This window comes from Bos javanicus, chromosome 14, assembly GCF_032452875.1.
Source record: "Bos javanicus breed banteng chromosome 14, ARS-OSU_banteng_1.0, whole genome shotgun sequence".
NCBI classification, from domain to species: domain Eukaryota; kingdom Metazoa; phylum Chordata; class Mammalia; order Artiodactyla; family Bovidae; genus Bos; species Bos javanicus.
This window is the reverse complement of record NC_083881.1, coordinates 57,355,108-57,380,359: the sequence shown is the minus strand read 5'-3', so window position 1 is coordinate 57,380,359 and position 25,252 is coordinate 57,355,108. Positions and strand designations below refer to the sequence as shown.

The following is a 25,252-nucleotide window of genomic DNA, read 5'->3' as shown; positions in this document are numbered from 1 at the left end:
TAAGTCTCATACTTTCTGATAAGTTCACAGTTATTTACCTGTGATTTCTAAAACAAACAAACAAACAAACAAAAAATCAGTTTACACACCTAGTGGCAACTATCAAAATTGTAGGCAGAGTACTTAGTCCTTGTAACCCACAAACTACTTATTTATGACAGCAATAAAGCATCCTTTTCCAGAATTAATTGGCCGAGGGAATAAGATATGCCTTACATTTATTTTATTAATATTTTATTTCATTTGCTTGGCATCATGCAAAATAGAAATTCTTGCATAACTTTTGGAGGTTAAAAAAAATAAACAGAAAAGTCTGCAGTTGAATAGATCAAAGAAATGAATCTCATCCAAGAAACAATCCAAGAAATTAAAAAATACTACTTTATTAAAAGCCTTACATGGAAACTGTCATATGTTGCCATTCTTTACCATAAACCTCTGGATATTGACTTGGTCTCTGAATTTCTAGCATCTGGATCAATAATGGCCATATAGTAATCAACTGTGTTTGCTGAATTCACAAAAGACATCTTTGTTGATGTGTCTTTCATATACTTATTAGAAAGTGCTTCCTTTCCAGACATATGCCAAGCATTGTAGAGAGGTCCCTGCCCTCCTAGAAATGGCAGTCTAATAAGAGGGAATAGTCCATTACAACCCGCTGTGATAAGAAGTCTGATAAAGGTATGCACAGAGCACAGGGAGAGCATAAAGAAGGGGCTCATTACCCAACCTAAAAAACAGAGCTCTACAGTCTGAGCTAAGACAATCAAGTCAGGAAAGAGGTTAAGCTCTTGAAGGACAAACATTAAGTTGTGTGTATTTGCCTCACCCACCATGTTCTGCACACTGCTGTTGCTCATATTTATTGAACAGGGTAATAAAAACATTGAGTGACAAGAAAATTGATTGAATGTGAGAAAAGATCATGAAGACAGGCTGTGCTTGGAGGCTAAGTCCTAAGTCTCTGACATATTACTAGCTGTCTGGCTCTCCTCTTTGCTGTTAGCATCGTACTCCATCATTATATTTTTATACTCTATAAAATACAATACCTTACTACTTGCAGTTCACCTAATGAGACATACTGGGTCTCACTTACAAGCTTTCACATATGCTATTCACTCTTCTGCCTCCAACTTGACTTATTTCTCCAGCTAAATCTAATTTGCCATTTTAATGTCAACTTAGGTCACCACTTGGAGGCCTCCCCAGTCCCCTAAAATTGGTTAGGTCCCCCTATTAATGCCATATTTCTCTTTGTCCCTGAACTCACTATGTTCATGGCACTGTAATTGCCTGTTTGTCTGCTATCTACCCCTAGCCTCACTGCACACGAGTATAGACATGTGTGAACACACACACACATGACTGTACTGAAACATCTCTGGAAATATTACCCTAGGACAGCACATAATAGAAAATAACAAATATTTTCTTCATTGAAGACAGAACCTTCATCATTTCAGTGGTGGCCAATATTAGGAGGACCTCCAGCAGTGGGATCGTAGGACATTTCCACAGATTACTTCCTGGAGGCAGCGCTAGCTGGTTCTAACAATCTTTGCCAATCTATACATTTCCAGGACAGTAGTTCTCTGAGCCCCAGCACTACTCACTCTGGAGCAGGAATCCTGGGAATTCTTAGACCTAGCAACACCAAGGTGTCTCTCATCTTGGAAAAATCTGACTCTGGAGACTGACATTAATCTGCATTAAAGTCAAGAGATTTCTTGACCCTTATAAGACCTGAAGAAGACACAGAGTGACTTTGTAAGATCATGTCTTTTTCTTCTTGAAATACTTCATCTCAGTTTAAGGATTATAAAATACAAATTTTGTTAAATAAAACAATTCCTTCTCTGTTTTAGAAAGCATAACCACAACAAACATCATAGTCTAAATAAAAGTAATACAACTCCCAAGTTGGAGAAATTATTTGAAAATACAAATAAAACTACTTAAAGCCATAGGTTTGATATCTAGGTTAAAAATTTAAGAGGCTAGAATCTGCCAAGAGATTTCCTATGTGTTTATTTTCTACCTTGATCAATCCAGAACCGCTGTAAGAAATAAATTTCCCCTTAGTATTTCAACACGTATGCTACTGTTCTATCTGGGACCAGAGGATCAGAGAAATTAAAAACATTTCACTAAGAATTGAAAAAACTTTTGAAATACCTATAAAAAATGCAGGACTTAAATTCACGTGGGAGACTCAAGAAAATTCTTTTCAATCCACACTAATTTGTTTTTCCTTTAAAATACATACATGGTTTGGGAATGCTTTAATGACTGGAAAAAAGGATTTTGGAATTGGAAAGACTTCATCCTTCTTATCCCTCCTTTTTACTCCTTTTGCTCCTCATTTTACTTCTGAGTACCTGAAAACTGGGAAAGTAAGGCCACTTGTCCAAGGTCACTCAGAAAAGTAACTACTAGATCCAAGTCTAGAGTTCATGTCTTTTGATTCCCAATGCAATATTTTACCCGGTACATAAAACTGCTTCCCAATAAAGATATTTACCAAAATAAACTTTGTGCCAAAAGATGCTTCATGGCCAAATTATTTTTAAGTTGCTTTTTTTGGGTAATTTTGTTTAAACATCTTATTCATCTCTTCCATGTGGAATCTCTTTCAGAGCAAGGCTTTACTATAGCCCTGAAAGCATCATTCATCTCCAACAAATAATAGGGGAATGACAAAATGAGAAGAATATTCCCAAACTATAAATATAAAGTATATTTATAAATATAATGGCAAGATTACAATTATAATCTAAAATGTAAATTAAATAGTTAAACATTATCATTCAGATTTCATGAATACAAACTTTCTATTGGCTTAAAGAAGAGCTATCTTTAAGCCTGTCATTATACTATCTGTGATCGAGAATTTATTAATTTAGTTAATATAAAAATATCAAAGGAATAAACTTCAGAGAGCAAACTACAACCAAGAATGGAAAAAATTAACTTGCAAAGTTACTTGATAAAATCATACACAAAATTTATCTCCAGTTGGTAAATCATTATTTTTCCAGGTATACTAAAATAGTACAGTGTAGTACAAATGTCTGAGGCACTAGAAGGGGAAGACCAAAGGGATATTGTAGTAATAAAGTCCCCACGACCACTTCAACCAACACAAATCAGCTTTATGTGACATATCTTGTAAGAATTTTCTTTATAACTACATATTCTGTTGCCAAGAAATCTCACAAAACTTAAAGTTATTAAACTCAGCCCAACCAGTAATGGGACAAAATGACCTTTTGTGTCTTTTAATATGATAAAATGGGAAGTACATAGTATCATTTTTCTAGCATTCTTGTCTAAAAGATGTAATTTGAATCTCATCAGAAAGAAATAATCAGATAAATTAATAAAGAGACATTTCTGAGGAAAACTGACCAGGTTTTTTTTTTTTTTTTTTTTTAATACTAATGATGAGTGTGTGATAGACTGCTCTCAGTAAAAGATGACTAAAGAGACCTCAGATGCTTTGAGGGAATCTGAACTAGGTCCTGCATCCAAAGAAGTAAACAGATAACTACCAATCAGTAAAAGACATTTTGGGGACAGGGGTGGTGGAGAGTTGAATTTTAATAGAGGAATATACTAAATTTTTTATTGAATAAATAATAAACATCTTGAGTATGATAAAAATTGAATTAAACAATAAAACATATCTTTAATAGTTGTATCGCACTTAAGCTTGCCCAATACAAAAATATGTTTACAAACTCTTTCTAATTGGATTCATATAACAAAATGGTGAGATATACAGAAGAAAGGACATTATTCCCAACTAAAGATGAAAAAACTGAGGTATAAATGTATTATGTGACTTTCCCAAGTTTTAGCTAGATTATGCTATGTCAACTTGGTTAATCTGAGAACTACATTTCTTAGAATCTTCTTCTTTGTACTGTTTCAGGTTAGAGTTGGCCCAGAGAGGACTTTGCATGAGACCTGGTGGAAGTAAAGTGTGGTGTAGCTTTCAGATTAGCAGGAAGTAAAGCGTGGTCCCGCTTGCAGATTAGCAGGAAGTATAGCGTGGCCCAGCTCTCAGATTAGCATTAGACATGGTAATGCTCGGGGTCAGAGGTGTCCAGCAGCTCTCAGCTCGTCCTCTTTCTACTCTGAATCCAGCCTCCCTCCCCCCATGCTAGGAATGTGTCCAGACTCACCACTGGATGCTTGACTCACAGCCCCAGGTGACATCGTTACAGCTGTCTGAGATCTCTTCTGCTGTGGTCCACTTTGGATCTACCTGATTTCTCAAATTTCCCTGCTGGCTCCAGCTTCTCCACCACTACACTGGGGTTCAAGTATATGTGTTACTGACCCTTCCTCTGATTATTCACCTTCATCTTCTAGAACTTCACTTCCCAAACTCATTTTATATTTGTGTAAGGTGTAATATGTATAAATAAATCCCTATTTCCATAATACTCATCAAGCTTTTGTTTCCCTGACTGAACACTGACTGATGGAACCAAGTTGGCTTTATGGATATGAAGCCAGATTTCACTATTTAAGTTTTCACATCTTCTGATTCCAGTCTTCCCTTGCGGCTCAGCTGTTACCTGGGTTTGATCCCTGGGTTGGGAAGATCCCTTGGAGAAGGGAAAGTCTACCCACTCCAGTATTCTGGCCTGGAGAATTCCATGGACTTTATAGTCCATGGGGTCACAAAGAGTCAGACACAACTCCAGAGTTCTTTCTGGTAGATCATAGTATATTCCTAAACCCACAATTAAACTTTTATTTCTTTTCAGCATCCGATGTGGTGGTGGCTATGTATTTTTTTTTAACTCCAAATACTTGCTGTTGTTCAGTCCCTCAGGCACGTCTGACTGTTTGTGACCCCGTGGACCGCAGCACACCAGTTCCCTTGTCCTTCACTACCTCCCAGAGCTTGCTCAAACTCATGTCCGTTGAGTCGGTGATGCCATCCAACCATCTTGTCCTCTGTCGTTTCTCCTCCTAGCCTTCAATCTTTCCCAGTATCAGGGTCTTTTCCAATGAGTCAACTCTTTGCATCAGGTGGCCAAAATACTGGAGCTTCAGCCTCAGCATGTATTCCTCCATTGACTATTCGTACCAGCAAAAACCAGCAAAGTTTTAATGAGAAGAAAAAGGTTACTGTAAGCCCTAAGCTGATAAAACATCTTACTGAAGTATTTTTTTTTTTTAGTGAGATCAAAATGTTATCATTTATCAGAGAATTAAAGGGGAGAAAAGTAAAAAATAAATGTATACATAAAGGTGATTTTATTCTAGTGAATAAATTCTGAGTTGCAAGGAGCTTTATAAATAATTTATAGGATGGAAAATTGAGCAATGAGATAATGGGTCCACAACATTAAGATTATTGAAGACAGAAATGGGGTTAGAAGAAACATATTTTTTCTCTTAGAATATGTTATTTGAGTGTATTTAATTCCAGAAATTAACTGATACATTTCCCTTTATAAAGGCATGGCCATATGGTGGGTAGTTATAAGATTAAAGCTCAAATTGTGACATTATTAGTACCTGTGACCTTGTGTGAAGTATTGTACTTCAATTTTCTTATGTAAAACAAGGTGCCTGGTGTATACTGTATATTCAGCAAATAACAACTATTAATTGTTAGTAATAATATGGCTGGCTTAGGTATACATCTTCAAATGTATACCTAAATGGTTTCTATAGGCTAGAAACTTAGAAATTAGTGGGAAAGATCATAAACATTGTTATGTAGTTATCTTACAATTTGTATGATCTTTCCCACTAATTTCTAAGTCATGTGTATGATCTTTCCCACTAATTTCTAAGTTTCTAGACTGTAAAAACCATTTTTTAAAAAATGTGGATTGTTTGTTATTTAGTCGCTAATTTGTGTCCAACTCTTTCGCGATGCCATGAACCAGAGCCCTCTAGGCTCCTCTGTTCATGGAATTTTTCAGGCAAGAATACTAGAGTGGGTAGCCATTTCATTCTCCAGGGATCTTCCAAACCCAAGGATCGAACCCACATCTCCTGCATTGGCAGGTTGGCAGTCAGATTTGTGGATATTTACAGATTGTTATGAATCTTTGTTTGGGACCACAAAGCATCCAAACTGACCTGAGAATGAGGGTGACATTGCACTTCTCTGGGAAATCAGTGTAGGGAGATTCATAGGAATGATTTTAGGACTGATTCCTGTGGCAGACTGAAGAAAGCTGTACTAAGCAGAAGGAGAAGCTGGGTTCACATGCAGTCACAGTGACCATATCAGCTAATTTCAAGTGAAAGCCCTGGATAGTCCCTCAGAACTGTCCTGAATTAGGGCAAGTAGTCTTTAATATATTCCTGTACTGACTCCCTGGATGCAATCTGTCTGTAGGAAGGAGCAGTGACCTTGAATGATATGACTTTCTTCAGCCATACACAGGCATACTCAGGGGACCCTGGCTACAAGCTGTTAGGGCGCACATCCCAGCAGGTGGGAGAAGGAGTGCTTCCAAGGAGAGCCATAGGTGAGCACATCACAGATTACACTATAACAGTTGTCACAGAAGACTTCCTGGAATAAAGGAAAGTCTTAAAGGTTTAGAAGATGCATCCAAAGTTGGGTTCATGTGTATAGAGTAAGGATATAGAATTCCTTTTAATCAGTATGTATCTAGAGCATGAGGAAGATCTATTTAAAATTCTTTTTTGGTTTATACAGTGTGGCCACAACTATTACAAGAACTTTCAAAATTAAATTTTTATTAAGATAAAATATTTTTAAAAAGAAAACTTAAGAAGAGGTGTGGATGGTTAAGAGAAATTGCAAGTAGTTTCTGGACCATATTCACAATGAGGGGTTATCTGTGCAGGGCAGCATGGCAGTAATAGTTGAATAAGTAGCTAGGATCAAGTCATGATGAGTTTTAGATGGCAGACTTTACTTGTAGATATCTGAGCATTGTTGAAATATGTGCAGGATGGCAGAGACCAAGTCAGATTATCTTTCAGAAAAAATCTTAATAATAGCTTGGAAAGTATATTTGAGAGAATCAAGACTGGAGGCAGGAAGGCTTTATAATAGTCTGGGTGTTGGATGACAAGATCTACATAATACTACCTCTCCAGAGGAAGTATTTAATAATTTCATGTTGATTGTGTGTTATTTCACATGATGTATCTATCACAACACTCTCACATTATTGTTTTTTCTTATTTATATTCTCCTGGGTTCTATAGATTTTATTTTCTATCTGAGATTGAATTTTCCTTGGAGGATAAAAGAAAAATATGTGTATTACATGTACATTTGTAAGCTCATCAATCTATTCACATTTACTTTTAATCTAGAGTAAATGTCTAGAGTATGAAAAAGATATTTAAACCATTTTTTTTGGTTTATACAGTATGACCACAACTATTATAAGAATTTTCCAAATAACAATTACTATTAAGATAAAATACTTTAAAAAAGAAAACTCAAAAATTTCTGAATTTAATTTCAAAGAGGAACAAATATAGAAAATGTAAAAATAGAAAACAAAAACCTATCATGAATTTCATAGTTTTGATTTTAGTTGAAATTTAGTTGAATTTGAGCAGGTCAATCTTCCAAAGCCTCACCCAAGTTTCTTCATCTTTATATGTATCTAATAGTACCTGGCTCAAAATTCATTGTAAGGATTAAATGATTATAGTACTGAAAATAATTTAATAAATTATAAAATACGTATATATAAGTGCATTAATTCCTTTAAGAATTTATCACAGCGAGGCATTCTAATTGAGAGAGAAGAGAAACAAGCACAGAAGCAAAGCTGGACATCTGGAGCCCCGACTCGAGGCCACCCGTGGTGTTACTGGACTTGGAGAATCAGTGCGGGGCATGAGTGAGGAGACAGGTGGAGAGGTTCTCTTTTCAAGCTTCTGTTTGATTTTCTTTAAAAGAGTGAATAATAACGCCAGTTTATAGTGTGCTTATTTCAACTAAGCTTTCACCAGAACAGGCATTATATTTTAATGAGCTTTAATTTCTCAATTGATGCCAGTGTGAATCTTAATATTTAACTGCATAAGAAGGTGATGATTACAGATCTGTTTTCTGCTCAGTCTTGGCAGGAAAGAGGGCCGGAGCCACGAGCTTTATTACAGTAGCATTACAGACTGAAAATTACACAGAACCAGCAGGATTCAAACATCCTATGTTTAAGTCTTTCTCCTTCCTTGGGCAAAAATACTGTAGATTTCTGAACCTCAGCTTTGTTTTCTTTAAAACCAAAGGTTTGGAATTAAATGATGAAGTTCCTTCTGGATTTGTAATTCTGATTCTCAAGGTTCACAATTCTCTCAAGGGACAAAATGAAGATCTCAGAGTGCACAGCTTACTTTAGCTTTCTGATCACAGATCTGCATCATTTGGGTCAAAATTACAAAGATGCTCAAGGACTAGGAAATGCTCAGTGAGGGCAGAGGGCCTGGAAGAGGAGACAAGAGTGTATTCCTCAAGCAGATGCCAGAATGACAATCATACTACGCATCCTGAAGCCTACTTCAGAGGCCTCTAACACCCCTAAACCTGTACCCTTAATACCACCCCATCCTCATAAGCATGCTCACATACATACACACACACACACACACACACACACACACACACAAACTGGAGATGTTTTGGAAAAGAACCAAAGCAAATTCTTCAGGAGCCTAGAAAAAGACTAGACTAATTATTTGCTAGTCCTATTGTCAGTCTGTCTGACATTAGCCAAGTTTCATATAGTTTCAAGTTTCAACTCAAAACATTTACACAAGAGTATCCCTGATGTTTTACAGTGGTTTTTCTTGTTTTAAAACTCTCAAAATATTGACCTCCTTGGAAACATTTCTTCTCACACTCCATTGGATTTTATAAATGTCTTTTCTTTTGTTTCTTGAGTTGCCATATGCACACCCTCAGTCCCCACCATGAGACTATCAACTCCTTGGATCAATTTCACATCTTCTGTTGTAGTGATATCATCACTGTTTGTTAAGAATATGATTATTATGTCTCCAAGGATTCAATCCCATACATAATCCATTAAAATAAAATGAGATGCATTCATAAAAGTTATAGATTTAAACTCCTGAAGGATGGTATGTCTCGGAAATATAAACAAACAGCAGAAACAGTTGAATTATGAGGAGGTGGCCACACAGGTTGGAATATAAGTATCAGGTCTTGGTAGCTGTCACTGCATTTTGCTTGAAGCAGTGTGCCAACCCTTTAATGTATACACTTGTGTTTCCAAGACCAGGGTAGAGTAGCCACAATATCAAGAGTTTAAAATCACTGCAACTCTAATTTACTGTTTATCTAATTTACAGAACTGAGTCACATGTAATCATTAAGGACCTGCTATGTGCCAAGTATTGCCTTTATGGGTAGTGATATAAAAGCAACTGAAATATACTTCCTGTTCTCAAGGAAGGCCAACCAGTTATTTAGTGACCTAATTTGTAACAAAGATAAACTGTGAGGTCTGGGAGACTAGTGATCTCATCACTGACCGCAAATTTGCCAGTGCCTAGTAGAGTTCCTAGAAGATAGAAGCAATGCAGTGTTTGTGAAATAAATTTACTGCCCTGTGTTACTTACTTAGCGATTTTTTCCTAGTGTACAAGCTGCTCATTGAAAAAAAAAGAATATCTGAGATATTAACAATTAAGGATATAGTCTATCCTTATATCTGTAATGATATAAAAAACACAACATGTTGTGTATATTGATGTTATTACTTGGAGTTACTTCTGTCTTTCACATTTTGACCAAAAAATTCTAAATTATGCCTCACCTTATTTTTCTTGTAAATCACTCAAACATAAAATTTTATCCCTCTTTTGTCACCTTCAAGATAATATAAAAAATAATTTAAGAAAGGTAAATGAGGAAAGTGCAAGTAAAAAATCTGGTGGAAAATAGTATTTATTTCAAGCCCCCGAGTTTGAGTCAATTCTCTGTCATCAGTTTTATATGTATGAATTCACTGCACCTTCATAACAATGATAGCAATAATGAAAATACAAACAATAATATCACACTTGAATTAATTCCCTATCTCTAGAATTTGAGCCAACATCAAAATAATCAGTCTGTGAAAACTGAAATTTAAAGCTTTGAACACGACTTTACAGGGCTTTTGGTATCTCTCTGTCATAGGCCAAAACAGACTGATTTTCATTTTGAAGGATCATTTCTTTATTTTCCACACTTTTCCATTAAAACTCTTAAATGACTAGGCATGAGGCAGTTGAACACCACATCCAAGAAGGATTTACCTGTAGTTCTGCTTTTCATTTCCTATGTGGAATCTGTCGTACTGTGAATAGGCTCGGTTTCCTTCCCAGTCCAATAACTCAATTCTTAGAGTGTACTGCCTCTGACTGGTTATGGCAAAAATAAACTCGTTCCCCAACCAATATTCACCAGAGGGATTTCCAAAACCCTGCCAAAGAAGACAGAGATGCAGTTGTTAATTCACAGAGAAGATCTTTTCAAGTTTAATATTATGTTCTAAACAATAATAAAATATTCTTTAAAAGATGGTTCTTTCATATTTTTATACACTTTCTTCAGCTACTCACTCAGTATTTTTCTGCTATGTTCCTCTCCAAGGCTCATTACAGTAATTCTTAATACAGTAAAAATATGATATTCAAATCTGTGTAGATGAGATTTTTTTGAATTAAATGAATCTGGTTAATAGGTTTAACCAGTAAATGCTTCTCAATCACAACTTGCTTTTGAAAATGGTTCTTACAAATACTAGTTAATGGAATATTTTCAACATAGTTTAAACATTTTTCAATGAGTATCATCAGAAGTTATTTAACAATACTATTATTGTTTATGATATTATTCACAGTCAAATTATGTTAGATAGTAACAAACAGATTACTAGTCCCTTAACTTCTATAGCTTTTAACATTTTCAAGTAATAATAAGCAAATCGGTAAATCCAGGACTTCAGTTACTTAAATATGTCACACCCATAGATCAGGATTTAGAGGTAGAAGGCTGACACAGGCTAGTGAGGGAATCTAGCTGGAGGCTCCAACCCTGAATCTCAACAAGTTTTCCTCTGCTCTCTTAAGGCAATCCCAGTCATTGCTACTGCTTGCTGTTGCTTCTGCTAAGTAAGTCGCTTCAGTCGTGTCCGACTCTGTGCGACCCCATAGACTGCAGCCCACCAGGCTCCCCCGTCCCTGGGATTCTCCAGGCAAGAACACTGGAGTGGGTTGCCATTTCCTTCTCCAATGCATGCAAGTGAAAAGTGAGAGTGAAGTCGCTCAGTCGTGTCTGACTCCTCGCGACCCCATGGACTAAGTGTTCAAAACAGTTTTGTTTGTGGGATAAAAGCAGTAGTACATAAAAGAAAGCTAACTTTTAATGCTGGTTATGTTAGCGATAGGAAAATTAAAAACCCTAGGAGATTACACGGAGAAGGCAATGGCAACCCACTCTAGTACTCTTTGCCTGGAAAAATCCCATGGACGGAGGAGCCTGGAAGGCTGTAGTCCATGGGATCGCTGAGGGTTGGACACGACTTCACTTTCACTTTCACTTTTCACTTGCATGCATTGGAGAAGGAAATGGCAACCCACTCCAGTGTTCTTGCCTGGAGAATCCCAGGGACGGGAGAGCCTGGCGGGCTGCCGTCTCTGGGGTCGCACAGAGTCAGACATGACTGAAGTGACAGCAGCAGCAGCAGCAGGAGATTACCAGTGCTCTAGATTTTGGATATTCACAACTGCCTCAGAAAGTATCCCTTGGTAAAACTTGAAGTTCAGTGTAATTCCTGATCTACATGTTTTACCAGCCAGACTGTGAACTCCTTGAGGACAGAAGTTGTGTTGTATTTGTGAATCCTCAAAGACTAGTAGAATGCTGGTATACACTGGGCACTCCATATGCTTTACTGAAGTTCAAAGAAAATGGAAGAAAGGCAGGAAGGAAGAAAACAAAAGACTATAGTATTCTGCAATTGAATTCAGAAAAATAACCTTTAAACTTAGTTCTTGTAGGTAATTTGGTTGAATCTCAAGGGTGTTTCTTAAAGTGCCCAACTGAATCATAATCACTGGAGCACTAGTTGAAAACAAATATTCCTGGCAGGCTCCAACCTGAATCAAAGTGTCTGAGACCAGTCCATAAATCTGAATATGAAGAAACTTTCCATTTATCTTGAGCACTTTGATACTTGGAAAACTTGGGGTTGTCTAGTAATCACATGATATACTTTGATGTTGCAGAAAGAAACATTCTGGTTCACCTGCTGCTGCTGCTAAGTCGCTTCAGTCTTGTCCGACTCTGTGCGACCCCATAGACGGCAGCCCGCCAGGCTCTCCCGTCCCTGGGATTCTCCAGGCAAGAACACTGGAGTGGGTTGCCATTTCCTTCTCCAATGCATGCAAGTGAAAAGTGAAAGTGAAGTCGCTAGTCGTGTCTGACTCTTAGCGACCCCCTGGACTGCAGCCTACCAGGCTCCTCCATCCATGGGATTTTCCAGGCAAGAGTACTGGGGTGGGGTGCCATTGCCTTCTCCCCCCGGTTCACCTAGGTATTCACTAATAAAGGGTCTTATTCTATCTGTATGAATAAGAATGAGGAAAGTACTGAAAAATCACAGCAATTCTTTTTTTAAAAAATTAATTTATTTATTTTAATTGAGGCTAATTACTTTACAATATTGTAGTGGTTTTTGCCATACATCAATATGAATCAGCCAAGGGTATACATGTGTCCCACCACCCTGAACCCTCCTCCCACCTCGCTTCCCACACCATCCCTCTGAGTTGTCCCAGAGCATCAACTTTGGGTGCCCTGTTTCATGCAGCAATTCTTATTTCCTCAATACAGAGGATAGAATTTGAAAAATATTTATTTATTTAAAAATTTAATGTATATCAACTTTACAGAATTACAACTATAGTAGAAATGTTCTTTAATGAATTCTCCTTTAACCAACTTACATGAAGCAGTATTTTTCATTTCCTCTTTAAAGTATATTAATACTCAGAGTACACTAAAAGTATTAAATACAGTTGTGCACTCCCATCTGCCAACTGAGTTACTTACCAAAAAGACCAATTGTGTTTGGTCTCAAACTCATTTATGCCAGTTCTCTTATGGCAATGATAAGATTTATAACGTTATGTAAATAAGTTAAATATTAGTCAGGAAAGAGGAATTTTGTTTTGTTTTTGGTAAAAACTAATTTAGATGTTTAGATTTGCTCTATGAAAGCAAATCACTAAAAATTCTTTTGAACTATAAGTTGTTGCAACAATCCTAAAAGACTGAGGAAAATAATAAAACTTTAGAGGACTTTTAACATACATTGCTTTTTATATGCCTTACTTGCTCTAGTTTTTAAAAAAACAAAAACAGAAGCTAAATATTTGATGCATTTGATTATGGGAAAGTTTTATGAAAGAATCTCTAATTCAGAATTGTAAGCTTTGAGCCTCCATTTTAAAAATGTGGGCAAATGAAAGTATTTTCAATGAAATGTATTAGCATACATATATATATATATATAAATGTACACTTTTAACTTAGTTGCATATATGTATCTCAATTTAAGTTAGTTTTTGATTAACTAAACACCTTTTGTCCAGATTGCAGTGGGTACATGCATCCCCTAAGATCATCTCCCTGTACAGATGTAGGATCTATTGAAGTCCATACTCTAGGGTCTCCTTTCTTCTCTGTTCTTAAGATGCTCAAATCACAGGTTGCAAGAGTTCCACAGTGGCAAGAAATCTTAATTTAAAATGTGCTAAGAATTTTACACATTCCTAGGGCAACTGGTGCTATATACCATGGAGAAGAGTGAAATTTACCTTCTTCAATGAGTAAGCAAAGCAGAAAGTTACAGGGGACTGAAAATTAGCACATTCTCAGTTGCAGAAGCCACTGGGAAGGAAAAGAAGACTGCTGGAATTCTCCTTGCATTTCTTTTCAGCTCAGACATGAAAAAACTCTATAGCCACTTGAGGATTCCCTCTTTTGTGTGGTCAGTTAGAAGAGATTCAGGAATTACACTAAATGTGAATAAGGAAGGTGGGGATGATGAAGTGTGAAGTTTTAGGTCAAACACTTCCATGCAGTTGCAAGGATATAAAAGCTCTCCAGCCTTCCTAGGGAAAAGCACAGTGATCTCCAGCAAGCCTCCGAAAAGGAAGAACATTTGTGAATTCCTCCACATGTCTTCGTTCCCAGCTTGGCATGCAAGCTTGTACCTCTTTAAGTGGAGGCTAATAACCATTCCTAAACAGTTTGCTTTTTGTGACTGAAGATAGAGGAAGAAACAACTGAAGAGAAAGCAAAGAAATTTGCTTTGATAAAACAAAATTTTATTTCATGCACCTTTCCGGAAAACTTTCTAAATATATGCTCTACTGGCTGCAAGGAATCAATGTGTTAGAGAGATTCTAACACAATCAATCTCCCTGTTAGAGAGAGAGTGTAGGAGGAAACCTTCTAATAGCTAAGTGCAATGATGCAGAAACAAAAGATGAAAAAATTCAAGCAAGAAGGGAAAATGGGTTCCTAATTTAGTAAACTGTCTATTTGGATAGTTTATTAGGCAACCATGAATCTGACACCTAGTCACAAAGACAGCTTCGATTAAACAAATTCTACTCCCTACCTCTGGCTCCAATTGGAAGTCTTGCTCAGCCACATACTTGCTCTTATTTTTGAGTCTTAGTTTCCTTATATGCAAAATAAGGATTTAAAATATTTCCACATATAATGTTGTGAGAAAGAAGTGAGATAATATACTCGAAGCATTTATCTCAGTGTTGATGCATGAGAAGTACTTAACAAAAATCTAGTTTCTATTACAATTAGAGGATATATCACAGTATATAGTAATTTTCTGATTATCTGCCTCTGTTCCAAGAGACTATAAGCTACTTGGCATTAGGCAGGTTCTCTTCCACCCTATATGAGAAATCCTAGGTCTTGTCTTAGACTGAAATTTAATAAGGAGATATTGAATCAATGCTTTAAATGGTTTTCAGATGCTAGGAACTAATGTATTCTTATGATAAGTTGAGTATTGGTTTACACAAATGAGTACTGTTGTTTTAATCCAAGAAGTTAATTATTAAATAAGAAGTTTAAACCAACTGGTGGCAACAGGGGCTAAGCTATGGCACAAACAATAGTCTGTGTCTACTGATTATCTTCTTACTCTTGTTTCTGCTTTCCTACTGATAAAGAGAAGTTGTCCTCTTTAACTCTACCTTGGTTCTATTTTTTAAATTCCTTTCTCACTACATCTCAAAAGTTTTAGGATCTACAAAAGAAATTTTTGAGATCTTAAACCCATGCTAATAACTTGATAGTTCTGACATTTGCTTTCAACTGGCACTGCATATCAGAAACAGCTGTGGAGCTTTTTCAAAATATAGATGACTTGGTTGGTTCCCATATGGAGGTTCCGACTTAGTATGTCTGGGGCAGTCTTAGAGATCTATGCATTTAAAAGTTCCTCAGGTGAGTATGCTGTGTACTAAAGGTGGAGAACCATAGGATTATAATGCAGAATACCTATTCTGAATGCAAATGAGAAATAATAAATTAACCGATCAAATTCTCTAAGAGGTACATAGGGGGGAAAAAAAAAGCAGGCATAAAACTAAAGTTCATCTTCATATTGAAGATATTAGGAGTTAAGTGTTGATTGTATATTATGGGAGTGTCTTTGAAAAAAATTCATATTTTTTTGGAAATACAGAAATGGACAATGCACAAACAAGCAAAAAAAAAGAAAAGATTTACATATTATTGAATACCTAACAGTTTACCACAGGTTTTATATTTTATTCCAAATAGCTTGCAACAGTCATAAGAATGAAAGTAAAGTCTTATACAAAATTCAGTGCTGACACTGAAAAAGCAGTAAGTCCTTTGAATAAACAATAGTAATAAAAACAGAACTTGTTCTTTTTTTATAAATAAAATCCAAGGATGCTATACCATACCCTGCCAATCATAATAACATAATTAAAAAATCACATATTATGATTCTGATATCATAATTCAGATAGATTGTTTATCAATTTTATTTCTCCTTTAGCTCTTTAATAAAAGGCAAAAGACCCTGGAATTTAGCTTAAATTAATGCTAACTTTAAATTGGCCTTATAAACCACATTTTGCTTTAAAAAAAAAGCACACAGAGAATAGATTAATATTCATTAGCTTTTGCCAAAATTTGCAAAAATGTTCAGTTTTGATTTGTATTTTTCCAAGTTGATAAAATAATTGTCTCTGATACTTTGTTTTGTCTGATAATATTCATAGGAAGTGTTGACTTTTTATGACTGAAACACAATTGAAACCAGACACAGTCTATGTACCCTGTAGGTTTCATCTCTTTTCATAAAATGATCAAAGAAAACAAATAAGAAGTCAGGGTTACTGAGCTGTGGCTTTCCAAAGGTGCTTAATATACAATTCAATTGTGCATCTCCTCTAACTACTGAGATAGCCCAAGAAAGATCAGAAGATGAATATTTCAGCATTTTAAATTTCTGATATATATTTTTCTCCTTTTAATGTGAATACGATAAAATGAAGTTGAAAATGTGCTCTTAATTTCTTTCCAGAAACAAAGAACTCCCAAAAGGTATGGTGCTCAGAATGAAATATTTGTGTAAATAGGAAGCTCTGTTTATGGAGCTAAATGTTTTCAATACAAAGACAGGTTGTCTCCAGGGCATTAGTCACTACCTTCTATAAAGTTAGGCCACTGGGGTATGGTTTGGAACGCCTAGCTTGATTGGGCTGTATATGCAAAAGTACTGCTGATAAGTGTTATTGCTGTAGGCCACTAAATGGTATTCTCATGGCTTGAAGGAGTTAATGTTGTTCCCTAAGTGCCTCATTAAAAGAGCCCACTCCAGACTTCCCCCTTGGCAAACATCTTTACAAATCCATAAACCAGATTTTGCTGAATCTCCTCATAAGGAAGTTTTAAGTGAAAACAAAGCTTAGGTAAAAGATTTTGTAGTCTTAAAGCCAACATTAAGAATCAATTAAACTGCAAGTCTTCCATGGTGAGAGAGGTTTAAAAATAATAATTATATATTTGTAACTTCATGTGTTGACAATTTTAACATATGTTCTGGAGACCTTATGAAGCAAGAGTCAGCCCACAGATATCAACCAGTTTAAAGGGAAGGAAAGAGGAAAGGCAGAAAGGAAGGAGGGATGAAACTTTAGTTCTACAGTCAGTGCTTGAGAAAGAAGTGAAGCATCTTATTGTATATAATAGAACAGTGAAGATTAAGGAGTAACTGGTACATGTCAAGTTCTCTTTCCCAAAGGATGTAGCAGCCGGTTCTGATTCAGGGAGCAGAAGTGGGTGTGACTGATAAGAGCTGGCATAAGGAGTCTATGCTCATTCTTTGTGGAGTCATGTTGCTTTGTCTGCAGGTGAAAGAAAAGCTCTGGAGGAAACAACTGAAACATTTTATACCATGTGTTTTGGTGACAGTAAACCAAATTATAATATATGATAAATTGTGTTTTTTAAAATTTTCATTTATTTATTTTTTATTTAATTAATTTATTCTAATTGGAGGCTAATTACTTTACAATATTGTAATGTTTTTGCCACACATTGACATAAATCAGCCATGGGTGTACACGTGTTCCCCATCCTGAGCCCCCCTCCTACCTCCCTCCCTATCCCATCCCTCTGGGTCATCCCAGTGCACCAGCCCTGAGCACCCTGTATTATGCATCAAACCTGGACTGATATTCTGTTTCACATGTGATAATATACATGTTTCAATGCTCTTCTCTCAAATCATCCCACCGGCGCTGTCTCCCACAGAGTCCAAAAGACTGTTCTATACATTTGTGTCTCTTTTGCTATCTCGCATATAGGGTTATAGTTACCATCTTTCTAAATTCCATATATATGCGTTAGTATACTGTATTGGTGTTTTTCTTTCTGACTTACTTCACTCTGTATAATAGGCTCCTGTTTCATCCACCTCATTAGAACTGATTTAAATGTATTCTTTTTAATGGCTGAGTAATATTCCATTGTATATGTGTATCACAGCTTTTTTTTTTAATTAAAACAAAAGAAGTCATCAGACTCATTTTTGCCAAAATGTTTCAAAACTTTAGAGTTTATCTCATTTCTGACTGTGTAGAATTGACACTAAGCTGATAAATTGTTCTAGTTTGAATAAAAGATAGTCTTTCTGCTGCTGCTGCTGCTGCTGCTACGTCACTTCAGTCGTGTCCAACTCTGTGTGACCCCATAGACGGCAGCCCACCAGGCTCCCCCATCCCTGGTTCTAACTCCCCTGAAAAAGGGAGAGGAGAAAACTTCACAAAAGCTATGATTAAAGAATAATTCAGCCCCATTCCAACAATAAAAAAACTTGCTTAAATATACACATTTGACAAATGCTTATAAGACATGAATCAATGACATCCTTCATATGTCAATCTTTCTTACTTAATATACCTAGTTTGCCAAGGCAGCAGATGATTACAGCTAGTACATCACCATTTTGGAAAGTCACCGTGATGACAACTTTATATTAAATTTTCTTTTATTATTAGTATTAATAATAATGTATTTCAGACTTGCCAGAGTCTTTAGCTATAGTCTAATTCTCAGATAACATCTTCAAAACTCACTTTAGTAGTGAAAATAATCATGACTTAAGATCATCTGCCAAATAATATTTTTGCCAGAGTTAAGAAAACATTTGCAGTTTTTGATGTTTTAATCTTGGATAATAATAATACCTACAGTTTACTGACAATTCAATGTGCCAAGCGCTTTACTTACAGCTAATTCTCACAATACCCCTGGCAAGGCAAGTGAGGTACTATTAGCAATATCCCCTCCCAACAAGTGAGAAAGTTAAGGTGTGGGTTAAATGATTTGCTAAAAACCACTCCACTTTCAAGTGGCAGAGTGATGACTAAAACTGTGCATGTGCAGACAGGAGGCCATGTCTCCAGGGTGACTCCAGAACCAAGAACACTCAATCTACAGAACCAAAGAATTGAAATGTTGCCTCTGGAGGACTTTACAAAACAAGAAATCTTTTAATAAATAAAACCTGGGTTCTGCAGCTTGTATGGACTGATTCAAGACTAGCCAATTCGTCCGTAAGTATGACATTCCCCTAGTCATTTAAATTTCACCGTGGTCTCTGGATTGTGGAGTCAGATTTGAGAGCCTTGCCTCCTGGCTCCTTTCCAGTTTACCTCAAAATGAAAGCTCTTTCTTTTTTCAAAAGCCTGTGCCATAGTATTGGCTTCTTTAGCCCTTGCTCAGTAACATCATCTTTTTCTAAGTTCTCACAGTTAATCTTGTATGTTTTTGGTCTAGGTTGAAAGACTTCACATTTATCTTTGTAGAACTCTATCTTGTTGGCTTTAGCCTACATTTCTATTTTGAGTTTATGGATTATTGAAGATATCAAGATTCCAACTTTGTGTAACTCCAAACTTTATTAACTTACTTTCAGCATTAAATCTGATAAAAAATACTGTAGATAAAGAGACACCAGTAGACACTTTCCTTCATCTCTTAAAACCCTTCGTTTACTGATGTTTGGTCAGTTACTAACCTACTAATGGGTAAACTGCAATGTTGACAAGCAAACCACTGTTTTTACACATTTTCAACATGAATATCAAGGCAGAACTTAGGTTAGTACAGTATTTCTCTTTATCTCTTTCTTTACTTTCTGAGAGGAAAATTTGTCAAAAATTTGTCAAGACAAGAACTACCCAGAACATTTAGATGTAAAAGATGAGATTGGTTTGCAAAAGGAAATCCTCTTCCATTACTGTTTCTTGATAATTCGTCAGCAGATTTTAACAGTTAATATTGTAGGCACTATGTGATTATGTGATTATTGGATTATGGATTATTTCAACCATATTATCTTGGAAAGATTGATCTCCCAACTTGCTCAGTTTCCTCTTAAAATGGGGACAGTATTAACTGATACATTTGATATAAAAATTAGATAAGAATTTATGTATGAGACTTGTACATAAAAATACTGAAAGGGTAGCTATGATGATGGTGATGATGGTACTGATGTTATTTACTGTTATTCTGGAGACCTCAATCACATCTCACAGTTCAAACCCTTGTGTACTTGTCTGACTTTGAATCTGGACTGGTCCTGTCATCAACTTTAACTAAAAGAATACAGTAGAAGTGACATGCCATTTCTGGGCTTAATAAATCTTAGAAGACCTGGAAGCTTCTATTTTTGTGCTCAAAGGATGTCAACTGCCACATAATAAATCTGATGACCCTGGATCACTATACTGGGGGAAGCCCACCCTAGCCACATTGGAGGAGTTTTCAGTCCATAGCCAGCAGCAACTTGCCAGCCACTCGAGTGAAGTCATTGATGGTGCCCACCAGTTCTGCTCCACAGCCCACAGCCCTATACACTTCTCTTGTCCTGGCTCATGTATCCCAGACTGGGTCCAATTCCAGCTTCCTCCACCCTCATTCAATCAGGAACAAATTCAGACAATATATAATAGTTTGCTAAATAATTTCAGTAATATATTTTTCTTTCTGATGTACACATGGAAATCATTTATTGAAAAAGATTTATGAATGCTTTGTGTTTAATGAGAATAATGTCAGGAATGTATCATTTTATTTTTTAAAAGACATCTAAAAATACAAGGGCTTATCACATAGTGTAGTGAAGAAAATCTCACTATAAAATGTCAAAAACTATGTAAATTCTTCCAACTTACCATTTTATATTCTTTCCAACCTCTTTGGAAATCTAGACTTCCGTCTTCACGATGCTGTATTACAGTCCAACCTCCCCCGTTGAGATCCATATTGCAAAATACCTGACAAAGAAACATAAAGCCAAGTGAAAATTATGTCTAATTTAAAGAAACAGGTATCATATATGTTTCAAAACAGAAATAGGATGGATAGCCTTATAGAGATGAAAAATTGCCAAGTTGAAAATATTAATTTAGATATTTTATTGGCTATTTCTTCCTATATCCAAGTTGTTTCTGATTAAATTCCATCAAATGTGCATAAATTACTTGTAAAGTTTTGAATCAGTCAGCTGAAAACTGTCTCTCTCAGTCACAGACTATAAAAATTATTTTTAAAAATTTGTCTTAAATGGCAATAGGCACTGTGTATAATCAATTTTTTAAAATGTTACTAAGGTTTCCAAAATTACATACCATTTTACTGCTAAAACATAAGATTTGGAATTTTTATCTTTAATTTATTAAATTACAATATACCAATAATAAAGGTTTTGGAAAAATGGTGTTTTAAAAATCACATATATTTAGTATTACACATTTCATTGCATATTTACTCCTATATACTCATATACTACAATAATTATTCTTGACAGTTCAGTATAACATTAGAGGCAAAATTTGGTCCCCAGCATATGGAGAACACATTATTTGCTTGAATTTTCATCATGAACAATACAAGGAGAACATGACATACTATATTCCTTCTGACTGTGAGAAGCTTTTCTTTTGCATGTGGAAAAGTTATCCAAATCTTTCAAAGACTTATGCTTATTTCAATTATTCTAAATATAATGGTATTTATTTAGAAATGGATTCATTCCCCCCAGAGCCCACCAAGGAGAGAAACATATCTGTAATAGGATTATCTTTAGAGAGCAATCACTGTAATTGATGAAGCATGAATGTGGCAGCTTGATTATTCAAGGGCTCAGCAATGAGGAGCATCATTCCCCTGGCAATCATTCCTACTAATGCAATTTGGAAGCTGGCTAAAGGTGTAGACATGAGGCAACAGCAGCAGGCAGGCTGTGTGGGCATAGAGCCTGATTAAAGGAAAAAACCTCAAGTGTTTTCCCTGAGGCATTAAATTTTGAGCACAAATGGCGAAAGGGTATGAAAACATTGGCAAGAACTGTCATTCAAAGGACAAATTGTCCATGTATTTCCTCGGAGTAAAGGGAACTATGAAATACACACTTAACTGTAAGCATATGAAAATAGGCAGAATGCTCTCCTGTGGACTCTTCCTCTAACTTGACAACAGCCGCCCATCAGTATGCATTCGGCATCACGAGGAACTGACTCCCTCCAAGATTACAAATTTGAAATCCCCCTCCCTATCTTAAAGTTCTACTAATCCCTTAGCTTCTATGCACCTGCTCTTTGTCCTCAACATAACCTCTATCTAGTCTTTTGTCTTTCTTAATACTAATTCAATTTTTTCACCCCACAAGCATTTTGGGGCACTGAGTCTATGATACAACTGGTGATATTTTGATGAACAAAATATGGATCATATCATCAAAACACCTAAAAGTTTAAATAGTGATTGTTCCCATAGAAATAAGAAGATGTGAGAATTCACAATTTTCAACTCCAGTGACCTGAAGAATAAGAGAGTCAGCAATCTAAATGAGAAATTTAAGGAATAGAGCTAACGTGAAAAAAGAAATGATCATGGTTTTGGAAACCTAATGTTTAGGAGAGCACAGTCATCCAAAAGGGGGAGTTTATTGATTAGAGATGATATAATTATAGGCAGATCAAGAATGAATAAGAATAAGGATAAGAGAATGAGGAACTAAGAAAGGAATAGTCATAACAATAGAATGCCTTTTAAGTGCTAAATAATTCAAACACTTTACTGCATTTTCCAATTTATCTCACAACAGCCCTACAATGTAGGTATGATTATTATGTCCATTTTGCAAATGAAAAATCTCAGACTTCAAGTTATTTCAAGAACTTATCAATGATTATTATTAATAAAACAAGTACTGAATTTAGGATTTGAATCCCTTGTTCTAAACCATACTGAGGGTAATCTTGAAAGCAGCAGTTGATAGCATAAAGACAGATTTCTAAAGAAGTAAAAAAAAAAATAGTGGAAACAGATATGGGGAGGGGTGATGGCCGAAGAATGGGCTTTGGTGAACAACTGATGGAGAAAAAAACAGACATCAAAATCTTTAGGTAGGTAGGAAATTCATTTTATTTGCTACTGTCCCTAGTGTCTAGAGCAGTGCCTAGCTATAGTAGGCACTAAATGAATATTTGTTGAATAACTAACTAGAGATGCAATAAGGGAAGATAAAACAGGAAAACTTGATTAATGGAATGCAATGAAAGTTGGGGATGGATTTCAAGTTTGGGGAGTGATCAACTTAGTCAAGTATTCCAGAGAAGTCAAGATAAAGATTAAGAAAATACACACTTAAATTTAAAATGAAGGAGCCATTAGTGATCTTGAAGAGAGAAACTGCAGGATTCCTATAAGAATAAAATCCAGATGGCTCATTTTACAGAGGACATTGTTGGTGATTCAACATAGCAGACCAAGTGGAACTCTACTGGTAAAACAGATAAGAGTAAGTAAAAATGTCAAGGAAATATTTTCTTAGAGGAAACTAATGTCACTTGTATTTTAATTAAATTTTACCCTGCCTTGACTGGTTAATTTAGATTTTTTTCCCCAGATTTTGACTTCCTAATGGACACTGATTGCCTGAGAGTTTGTCAAAATGTGCTTGCAAACCTATGAAGTCCATTTACACACTCAGGGAAAGGAATAACCACAACTATAAATATATAGTGTGTAGAGAAAACTGTTCTTTACAGTGTTTTTTTTTTTTTTTGTCACTATTACCTATGTTATTAAAATTCTATGCACTTAAAAAGTTTTGAAAAAGTGATTTTTTAAAAAATCACTCGCTAATTTTAGAAAAGACAACTTTCCTTTGCTGGGAGCATTTCTTAGGTAAAGACCCAAAGAAAGTTAACCCAGAGGAGAAAGGTTACCCAGGCAGATTACTGCCTTGGAAGCTAAAGTGCAGGGAAATTAAGAAGTTAGATTTACACTCCACAATTCCTACTGGGACTCAGTAATAACAGCAAAGGTAACAGCTTCTTTTTGGTGAATATGGACACAATAGAAGGGAATGATATATTGGTTAGGGGCGTGGACTTGGGTGCTACATTACCTGTGTTCAAGTCCCATTTCAGCCCTAACTATGCTGTAGATCTTTTGCAAGGATTAAATTAATTAATGCATATAGTTTTCAGAACAGTGTTTGGCATATAACAAGCTTTGTCATTAATCTCTTAGATGTATTTTACATATGTGATGTGTATTTATATTGCACATATATACTTTATGTATATAATATCTCATATATCATAATAGATTACTATTATACATTTCATATAATTTATTATTTATTATGGATAATATAAAACATATAAAGCCAAAATACATAGAAATTCAATAAACTGTCCTTATGATTACAATTCCCAGATTCTTGTTAATAATACTGGCATCATCAATTTCTAAGCACGCTTGCTATTGTATATATAGATATTTATGTAATATATATACATATATGTATATGTCCATATATACATATGAAGTTGGGCTTCCCAGGTGGTTCAGTGGTAAAGAATGCCAATGCAGGAGCTGCAGGAGACGTGGGTTTGATCCCTGGGTTGGAAAAATCCCCTGGAGGAGGAAATGGCAACCCACTCCAGTATTCTTGCCTAGATAATCCCATGGACAGAGGAGCCCGGTGGGTTACAGTCCATGGGGTCACAAAGAGTCAGACACGACTGAGCTACCAAGCTCATATGAAGTTGGATTAGTGCTAGCAACCTGCCACACACAAAAGACCATGATTTTTAGTCAGAAGAAAAACAAAAAGCCTATGCTTAATAGATGAAAGGAGTTCAGAAAGATAGGTGGTTGGTTTTGAAAGATTTGAGACATGAAAGGACCTGAGAAGTTCCTTTGCCAATGTAGTGTGGTCTGTGCTATCTGGCGGCATCCTTCCTGTAGACACAGGCACCCTGCTACATTTACTATGACTGTTGCATTTATTGATCATATGACTTGGGCTTAACTCTATCCAAGAACAGATTGAACTGGCTTCTATCCCAGGCAAGGTCAAAGCTTTCAAGCATTAAAAATCTTTTAACATAATAATGATTTAAACCCAAACAAAAAGGGGAAATTTGATTCACATAGTTTTATGCTTTTATGCTACATACAAGTTGGAATGATTAACCTTGTGAGTGTTAATTATTTTTCCATAACCTTAAATAAAAAAGGCTCCTCAACACATTTGTTATAGTCCTTTTCCAAGAATTAGGGAAATTATAAATTCAGAAACAAATTTTTAAATATTTTATAGTA

General features: G+C 35.8%; 1 protein-coding gene across 2 annotated transcripts in view; it reads right to left on the bottom strand.

The window, feature by feature from the left end:
• ANGPT1 (angiopoietin 1) overlaps nt 1-25,252 on the bottom strand; it is a 469,567-nt gene that overhangs the window by 32,733 nt on the left and 411,582 nt on the right. For both annotated transcript variants that reach the window (XM_061439144.1, XM_061439145.1), the window contains 2 exons: nt 20,806-20,907; nt 10,300-10,466 (listed from right to left, as the gene is read on the bottom strand). In XM_061439144.1, coding sequence (XP_061295128.1) covers nt 10,300-10,466; nt 20,806-20,907 — 269 coding nt within the window. The remainder of the gene's footprint in view (nt 1-10,299; nt 10,467-20,805; nt 20,908-25,252) is intronic.